The sequence below is a fragment of the Ranitomeya variabilis genome, chromosome 2, assembly GCF_051348905.1.
Source record: "Ranitomeya variabilis isolate aRanVar5 chromosome 2, aRanVar5.hap1, whole genome shotgun sequence".
Lineage (NCBI taxonomy): Eukaryota > Metazoa > Chordata > Amphibia > Anura > Dendrobatidae > Ranitomeya > Ranitomeya variabilis.
This window is the reverse complement of record NC_135233.1, coordinates 663,783,726-663,793,271: the sequence shown is the minus strand read 5'-3', so window position 1 is coordinate 663,793,271 and position 9,546 is coordinate 663,783,726. Positions and strand designations below refer to the sequence as shown.

General features: G+C 49.5%; 1 protein-coding gene and 1 long non-coding RNA gene across 5 annotated transcripts in view; one reads left to right on the top strand and one right to left on the bottom strand.

Annotated features, from left to right (window-relative positions):
• Nucleotides 1-2,572: 2,572 nt before the first annotated feature.
• LOC143807566 (uncharacterized) lies at nucleotides 2,573-7,947 on the bottom strand. Of its 2 annotated transcripts, none has more exons than XR_013221767.1 (4): nucleotides 7,875-7,947; nucleotides 3,554-3,695; nucleotides 3,343-3,468; nucleotides 2,573-2,915 (listed from the first exon to the last, which is right to left on the bottom strand). It is a non-coding gene; the product is annotated as an uncharacterized LOC143807566 (long non-coding RNA). The 2 variants fall into 2 exon arrangements; XR_013221768.1 differs by having other exon boundaries at nucleotides 3,343-3,463.
• The window catches only part of PCMT1 (protein-L-isoaspartate (D-aspartate) O-methyltransferase), a 41,814-nt gene continuing 40,025 nt past the window's right edge, over nucleotides 7,758-9,546 (top strand). Inside the window, exon 1 of one of the 3 annotated variants that reach the window (XM_077289234.1) lies at nucleotides 7,758-8,276. In XM_077289234.1, coding sequence (XP_077145349.1) covers nucleotides 7,994-8,276 — 283 coding nt within the window. In that variant the 5' untranslated portion in view covers nucleotides 7,758-7,993. The remainder of the gene's footprint in view (nucleotides 8,277-9,546) is intronic. The other 2 variants (XM_077289232.1, XM_077289235.1) reach the window with 2 other exon arrangements.

Here is a 9,546-nt window from a genome sequence, read left to right as displayed (position 1 = left end):
AGGTGCACATGTACCGTCATCTGGCAGAAGTTGCAGCCCATCATGATGCCTTCCCCAACCGAGGAGACTTGGCTGCAGGTTGCAGCAGGCTTTCAGTCTGTGGCCAATTTCCCAAACTGCATAGGTGCAGTCGATGGTAAACATGTAAGGGTTCAGCAGCCACCACGATCAGGATCACGCTTCTTTAATTATAAGAAGTATTTTTCTGTGGTCCTGATGGCGGTGGCTGATGCCCATTACAAACTTGTTGCCATTGATGTTGGTGCCTATGGTAGTACTGGGGATTCTCGGGTGTTGCGAACTTCACAGATTGGGATGCAAATTCTTCAAGATGGCGGAACGCTCCCAGCCCCAAGACCTTTGCCGGGTTCCACACATCCAGTACCCTTTGTGATGGTATCGGATGAGGCGTTTCCCTTAACGACAACCCTGCTGCGCCCATACCCACGAAGGGGACTGAATGCCCGGCGGAGGATTTTTAATTATCGGCTGAGTCGTGCACGCAGATATGTGGAATGCACATTTGGGATCATGACTAGTCAGTGGAGGATCTTTCGCACTGCCATCCAGTTGGATACTGACACCGTTGACACTGTGATTAAGGCTTGCTGTGTACTCCACAACTACGCTCGTGAGTACAACACTGACGTAGATGTGGAGTACCAGCAGCCAGTATTTAATCCAGTGGTCAACGTGGGTCTGGGCAGGCCATCCAACTCGGGTGTGCGTGTGAGAGAATCCTTCACTGACTACTTTATGAGTCCAGAAGGTGCCGTGCACTGGCAATACTCCTGTGCTGGTGTTGGGCAGCCTGAGCAGCAGAGAAGGATGGAAGAACATTGACCGACCTATAAAAGATGGCAAGATCTATACCAAAACCTAGAAGAAGTCAAGATCCCTATTAATCGAATTCAAGATCGATATTCAATTTTGTTTATTGTAATTTTTTTGGGGAACCAAAAAATTGTTAATTTTTATTTCTGGTTAATAAAAAACATTGTTACTTTCATGTGGTTATTTTTCAATCAAATAAGTATTGTTTGTAGAAATTTTTTAATGATTGATTCTTCTCCATCCCATTGTCCAGTGCCCATACACCCATCACACTATCTCCATCCCATAGTCCAGCGCCCATATACCCACGACACTACCTCCATCCCACAGTCCAGCGCCCATATACCCATGACACCGTCCAACATAGAGGCCTTGTCCGCTAAGTACGTTAAGTATATAAAAATCAGAGATGACATTTTATCACATTAATTTAACAAATAAATACATTTTGACAAACAGTTGTCAATATTTTTTCAATATGAAAAACAGAATTGGCGGCAACATGCCCTGTGAAACTATAAATTTTTGGAAAAACAATTGCATCTTAATGCAATGAAGGTGTATTCCTGCGAATACCCATAAGAGCTAGTTGGGTCTGTGCAGAAATTTTGAGTTGGAGATGGTCCCAGGTGTGTATTTCCTCCTTCCGAAAAATTTATGGCCGGTTGGTTGTAGGAAGGCGCTCTAGCTTGAGGTTCCCTGGGTTTCAATCGGGGCCGAAAGAGTCCCAAAACCCCCGTCAATACATCCTCATATGACTGAATTGGAGCAGGGTCCTCCAGAGCGGTGAGGGACATTTGGCATATAGACATAGAGACTGCCTATCCGGTGGCAGTGACCGAGCCTTTTGTGCAATGGTCAAAGCAAAAAAATCACAATGGTCCTCAGTTGAGGATTTTTTAAGTAAATCTAGTGTGTCACTAGCAATTTTCTCAGTTTTAGGCCGGTTTCACACGTCAGTGGCTCCGGTACGTGAGGTGACAGTTTCCTCACGTACCGGAGCCACTGACACACGTAGACACATTAAAATCAATGCATCTGTGCAGATGTCATTGATTTTTTGCGGACCGTGTCTCCGTGTGCCAAACACGGAGACATGTCAGTGTTCGTGGGAGCGCACGTATTACATGGACCCATTAAAGTCAGTGGGTCCGTGTAAAACACGTACGCACACGGACGTTCTCCATGTGCCGTGCAGAAGACAGCGCTCCAGTAAGCGCTGTCCCCCCCACATGGTGCTGAAGCCGCGATTCATATCTTCTGTGCAGCAGCGTTTGCTGTAAAGAAGATATGAATAATCCATTTTTTTAGTGGTATTTCGTGTTTAAAATAAAGCTCCATGTCCCCACCCCCTGTGCGCCCCCTCGCTGTTCTGAAAATACTCACCCGCCTCCCTCGTTGGCTGTCGCTGCTTCCTGTCCTGGCCGCACCTTCTACTGTATGCGGTCACGTGGGGCCGCCGATTACAGTCATGAATATGCGGCTCCACCTCCCATAGGGGTGGAGACGCATATTCATTACTGTAAATGAGCGGCCCCACGTGACCGCATACAGGAGAAGCTGCGGCCAGGACAGGACACTGCGAGGGAGGCGGGTGAGTATTTTCAGAACAGCGGGGGGGGCGCACAGGGGGTGGGGACATGGAGCTTTATTTTAAACACGAAATACCACTAAAAAAATGGATTATTCATATCTTCTTTACAGCAAACGCTGCTGCACAGAAGATATGAATCGCGGCTTCAGCACGATGCAGGGGACAGCGCTAAACTTTAGCGCTGTCTCTCCTGCACGGTCCGTGTGGTACCCAGGCGGCACACGGCTGCCGCACGTGTGCCACATGGATGGCCTACGTGAGCTCACGGATAACTCCGGTACCGATTTTTTCCGGTACCGGAATTATCTGGACGTGTGAGATTGGCCTTATCCTCATTTTTTTTCCTGCAGCAGCTGCTGAACATGTGGCAGCAGCAGAAGCTGTGGTAACAGATGGAGATATTGTCCCTCCCGCTCCAGAGGAACTGCCTGCTCCATCTTCGGAGGTGTCATCCACAGGAGGCGGGGTAGAAAGGTTTCCCTCAGTCCTGTGTGAGAAAAGGAAAAAAATAATTAATTATGACCACTGCGGAGGAGCAACATTTTTGGGACAGCATAAAGGCCGCTTTGTCCAAAACGCTGTTCACTTTTTTGCATGTGTGCTGATAATGCATGTTTTCATTTAACACATGCGTTATCACCACATGCTATCCAAACAATGTGCTAGTTATCTTGCGCAGTCAAAGTGCCAACACAAGATAAATAGACATGGTGTGGTGCCATAGGTCTCACAACTCCATCTTTGGAATCATAGTGCAGACAGGATTTCTGAAAATCCTCTCTTCACTATGGTATAACATCTGGATGCTGTGTATTGAACGCTGCGGCAGGAGACAGCATTCAATACGCAGCCAAATGTGCTACACCACATGGCAACATTGATGAGGCTACATATATTAGTGGTGTATAACATACCTCCGCAAAGTCCGGCCTGTCATCAGAAATTGCAGCTCATCATAAAAGGGAAATGTTTTTCGGCTTGGGGATGATCCACTTCGGTCACAGGAATTTATAAATTTGTTAAACCGGTCCCTCACTGACCTCCAGAGAAAAAAAACATATATATATATATTGTCAAAGTAAATTTAAAATAAACTCTAATGATAATCGGTAACATTATAATTACCAATTTCCAATTGGTTGGCAATGGACAGGGAATCCCACTTGGGATAAAGGTCCCTCAAAATCTTGGTCCAGCAATGGTCACGCTAATATTTGTCTTTATAGGACACATCTGCGGCATCCCATATAGCAGGTATGTCGCGAACCTACAATGAATAGAATAGTGTCATTACATACTACATCCAACTGCTAAGTAATCTTAAAGGGAACCTGTCACCCCCAAAATCGAAGATGAGCTAAGCCCACCAGCATCAGGGGCTTATCTACAGCATTCTGTAATGCATTCTGTAATGCTGTAGATAAGCCCCCGATGTATCCTCAAAGATGATCAAAAGAGGTTAGATTATACTCACCTGGGGGGCCGGTCCGGTCCGATGGGCGTCGTGGTCCGGTCCAGCGTCTCACATCTTGTTGTGATGATGTCATCTTGTATTCACGATGCGGCTCCGGCGCAGGCGTACTTTATCTCCCTGTTGAGGGCAGACCAAAGTACTGCAGTGCGCAGGTGCCGTGAAAGGTCAGAGAGGACCAGCAACTCCGCACTGCAGTACTTTGCTCTACCCTCAACAGGGAGATAAAGTACGCCTGCGCCGGAGCCGCATCGTGAATACAAGAGGACGTCATCATAACAAAATGGGAGGCGCTGGACCGGACCACGACGCCCATTGGACCGGTACCGCCTCTGGGTGTGTATAATCTAACCTCTTTTAATCATCTTTGAGGATACATTGGGGGCTTATCTACAGTATACCAGAATGGGTAGATAAGCCCATGATGCCGGTGGGCTTAGCTCTACTTCCATGTTGGAGGTTGGAGGTTTCCTTTACAGCAAAAATTTAAAAAAATTTGGATATATATTAACATCACCCCTACCCTAACCCAAAGTCAAACAAGCAAGGCAAACACCAATAGTTGCCAGTTTCACACATCAGTGGCTCGGGTACGTGTGGTGACAGTTTCCTCACGTACCAGAGACAATGAAAGACGTAGACGCATTAAAATAAATGTGTCTCTGCAGATGTCAGTGTGATATCACGCACCGTGTGTCATATTGCAAAACACGGAGACATGTCTGTGTTTGTGGGAGCGCACGGATCACGCAGACCCATAAAGTCAATGGGTCCGTGTAAACACGTACCACACACAGATGCTGTGTGCCATCCGTGTGCTGTCCGTGTGCATTTTTCCTGTCATAGTGTTAACATTTTAAAAATTGTTGCTGGATACGAACACGGAAACACGCACAGCACACAGACACAAAAACAGACACACGGACATCACACGGATCCCACACATGGGACCCAAAAAAAAAAGATGTTGGGTCCCCCTATATTTTTTGGCCAGAAAGGCTAGGCAGACAGCTGTGGGCCAATATTTGTGGCCTGGGAAGGGGTTAAAATACCCATGGCTGTTCCCAGGCTAGGAATATTAGCCCACAGCTGTCTGCGTAGCCTTTCTGGCTCTAAACTACAGGGGGGCCCGAAAAACAAATTGTGTAGGGTCCCCCTATATTTTTAGGCCAGAAAGGCTAGGCAGACAGCTGTGGGCCAATATTTGTGGCCTGGGAAGGGGTTAAAATACCACTGCCTGTTCCCAGGCCATGAATATTAATCCCACAGCTGTCTGCGTAGCCTTTCTGGCTCTGAAATATAGGGAGAGCCCCCCCCCCCCCCCCAAAAAAAAAAAAAAAAAGTGTTGGGGTCCCCCTATATTTTTAGGCCAGAAAGGCTACGCACACAGCTGTGGGCTTATACTCATAGCCAAGAAAGGGGCCATGGATATTTGCCCCCCCCTGGCTACAAATAGAAGCGCCCAGCCACCCCAGAAAAGGCGCATCTAAAAGATGTGCCAATTCCGGCACTTAGCCCCTCTCTTCCCACTCCCGTGTAGTGGTGGGATATGGGGTAATAAGGGGTTAATGTCACCTTGCTATTGTAAGGTGGCATTAAGCCCGGTTAATAATGGAGAGGCATCTATAAGACGCCTATCCATTATTAATCCTATGAAAAGGTTAAAAAAAACACAGACAGTAGAAAAAAATATTTTAATGAAATAAAGACACAAACTTTTTGACCAGTCTTTTATTCTACGCTCAATCCACCTGAAGACCCTCGACCTGCAAAAGAAATAAAAAAACAAACCAAATTCATACTCCCTGGCCCTGTCCGCAGAAATCCAACGAGTGTCCCACGACGATCTGCCATGGAGAACAGACACATCCGGAGATGTGTCTGCTCTCCACGGCTGCAGCAACACACGACAGGAGCTCTGGCTCCTGTCGGTGGTTAATTGCGCATGCGCGTGAGTTTACCGGCGTTCATTGACCCCGGTATTCTCGCTTTACGGCAGTGCTGTGTGGGAAAGTTCACACGCAGCTCTAATGCCGTAAATAGAGATGCCGGAGCCGCTGAACTCCGGTAAAGGATGCGATACGCTGCTAGGAGCTTCGCTCCTGGTAGTGTATCGCCAGAGAGCAAGCGATCGGCGTGGGACACTCGTTGGGATATCTGCGGACAGGGAGTATGGATTTGGTTTATTTTTTTTTGGATTTTTTCCTAGGGGACCGAGGGCTTCGCGTACCAGTGTGCTGTATGGTGAGTATATACTCTGTTATATGTTGCATGTACTGTGTGTCATGTATGTTACGTTTATTGTATGCGTATGTGTTTTACTGACAATTGTGCCAAGTCGCCAGACACAGGGACAACTCTCCCATCCTATACCGGATGGGAGTAGTAATCCCATACAGCGATTTAGCACAATTGGGTGGCACTATCGTCGCATGGGGACACACACACACAGACGCACACACAAAGACACACACACACACATACATACCAGATCGATCAAACGACCGACATCGATCCCCATGCGACGATATGCCTCCATGCTGACGGTCACATCCGACTACAGGACCACACTCCGCCCACGCACTTCCTCCCGCTTCCCCGCACTTCCTGCTGCAGCGGTTTCTACACCCAAACCGCAGAAAACCCGCAGTTTTTCATCTGCGGGTTTGACCCTCACAATGGAGGTCTATGGGTGCAGCACCACTGCAGTTCCGCACAAAGAAGTGACATGCTGCGGAATGTAAACCGCTGCGTTTCTGTGCGGTTTTTCCCACAGCATGTGCACAGCGGATTGCGGTTTCCATGTTACTGTAAACGCAATGGAAACTGCAGCGGACCCGCAGCGGCATAATCGCTGCGGTTCCGCGGTAAAAACCGCCAAGTGTGAACATGGCCTAAAGGTTTATCTTGTTTGGCCGATCTTGCTTTTGAAGTAGGTGGCAAACTCCGAAGAAGAGATGAGGGGAGGTGGCAGTGGTGCGTGGAGTTAAATGTCCTGACCAGTTGTTTTGGGTTGTATGATAATGAAGATACAAGGTTAGTGAAATAGGTCTGTTTAGCACAAGTGAGGGCTAGTTTGAAGGCAAGTGTAGTGAAGTCGGTATTGAGGATGCAGTTGTTTGGGTCATCTTGTGCTGCTTTTAACACAGCCTTTCACATTTAACGTTCAGACATTACTTTTTAGTTGCACTTTTCTTCTGCAGCCAAAACCCGCTCTCCTGGCAGTAAAGAAAAAGCTGTTTACAAGAGGCCGCTTCCGCTGAGGTTTTTGCTGCATTTTTGTCATCTGTTCTGGATGTTGATAGTCTAGTGGCCCCTCACAAAAGCCTGATTTGACTTGCTTATGTTTTTGCACAAAAAAAACAAACAACTGATACCTGCATCTTTACACTCGCCCATTATTTCCTATGGGCGAAAAAAGCGCTGCAAATAGGATGAAAAACACAGAGAAGTGACATGCTGCGGTTTCCCCAAATCAGTCAGGAAAACAAACTGTGTGATGAGATTCCTGAAGTCTCATACCCTTTGTTGGTAAATCGCAGCTTTTAATGTAGAAAAACGAGTGCAAAACGCAACATGTGAACAGAGCCTAATGAATTGACATGCTGCAGACTTATAAGATGCAGGAATTTCCAAGTCACACAGCAAAAAACAACTGTGCACATTTCCTAGGTCTCATCGAAGCTGCTGCAAAATAAAAAAAAAATGCATTAAAACGCCACATGTGCACACAGCCCGCCGCCATGTGCGGCCTTCTGCAGTGCGCACTAACACACTGTAACGAGCAGCAGCTGTGACAGCACCAGAGGCCATGTGGCCTGCTCGCCTACAGCCTACGTGGGCCGGCCATGGCAGAGGGCGGAGCCTGGGAATGGTATTCCGCACCGCGGCGGGCACCCAGCACGGTCACCGCTCGGTACAGCTGCCGCGGCCCTCAGTCATCTCCCCGGAGAGCGCGGACACACTGACACGCACCGCTCACACGTTCTGCAGACAGACAAGCAACTGCAGCAGCCGAACCGACCTCTGCCAAGTGCCAACAATATCAACTACCGCGACGCATTGCGCATGCGGGAGAAGCGGTGACGTAACCCATGCCAGCGCTGGGCGTGGTCGATAATGCGTCCTGTGTGCTAGAGGAGGGCGTGGCCACAGGGCCTCCACACGGCGCTGAGCTCTTGCGTGGCCCCGCCCACTCCTTCTCCGGCGGGCCCGCGGATGACGTCTCCTGGCTGGAGGTGTTGGGCTTCCTGGGCAAACTGCTGGGCGCAGTCGCCGCTCTGAAAGCAGCAGAGTACCTGCTCCGTGCGCTGTGTGTAGCCATGGCCTGGAAGTCAGGGGGAGCCAGCCACTCGGAGCTGGTCGGCAACCTGCGCAGTGAGTGTGCGACGGCCGGTCCTATCAGAAACACAGTGACCTGACATGTACCGCTGCCGTGTGATGGCTGCCGCTGGGCTGTGCGGCGGAATGCCGGCCGGTGTGCACATGGCGCTGGGGATGACTGCCCTCATCTGCAGGTGGCTGGTGCTGGCTGTAGTGTGGGCATGGGGGCCAGTGACTCCTGCAGCCTGAGCCAAGGTGCTGGTCATTGGCAGGTAGCGCTCAGCGACCGGGCATGGCGTTGGCCACCGTGGTGTCGGGTCCCTTGCCAAGCATTAGGGTTAGGGGGACATAAGGTCACAGCTGCTTCCATTGTAAGGGTCCCCGGTGCACTGGATGGCGGGCAGCTGACCTCCAACCTGACCAGGTGTCTCCCCCTACGGAGATCCACGGCTGATCTCACCGGCCGGAGAGTCCACAGTCCTCCCCGGGGCTGTCCAGTCCTCTGCTGAATCCTGATGGTGTGCGGAGAGCGCGCTGTCAGGATTCTCCGGTGCTGACGGTGGGTGGTTTGCATACTTTTGGCCGACAGCCGCGTAAGTTGAAGCTAATGGGCCCCAATGCAAAAGCACCAAGGGGTGCCCCGATTATTGCAAGTGTATAATAGTACTGGTCTGTTCTGGCCCCCTGCATGCCCACTAGACGTGCTCGTCTTCTCCCAATAGATGTGCGCTGAGAGCCCGAGCACGTCTAGTCTGAATGTGAGCGGAAGTATGCAAATGGCACGCTTGGTGACAACTGGCTGCCCGCTCTCACTGACACCGCCGGAGACTCCTGACCATGCACAGAAGCAGTCACATAGAATGACCATGGACTATAAACCCAAAACTGGACTAAAGCTTTACCTCAAAAACTAAGATACAAGTGTAAGCAGAACCTTTGGATGGGCTGCAGTGTTTCGTTTACCCTCGGGCGGCGCTGCAACCGATCCCTGGGTGTCTCAGGAATGTACAGTGATATTGTGGAATAAGTTGTGACCCTTGTGTATAGAATAAATGTACGGTATATGCTCCTGGAGATGAAGGTGGGCTTCCACTTATGGAATCGGTAAGGTCCCTGTGGGCAGTCACCGGCCGCCTTTCTCTGTGGCCCCAACAGAAGGCCATGTACCTCGGGCGTGCGGACAGCTTGGCTTTTTGCACATAGTCATCGTGTGGCTCCTTTATCACTTGTCTCCAGAGGTAACCCTATGGAACGGTCAGCAGTGTTTCCCCCACAGAAAGGGTGTGTTCACACTGAGGGTTTTTGCTGAGTTGTTTTTTTTTTT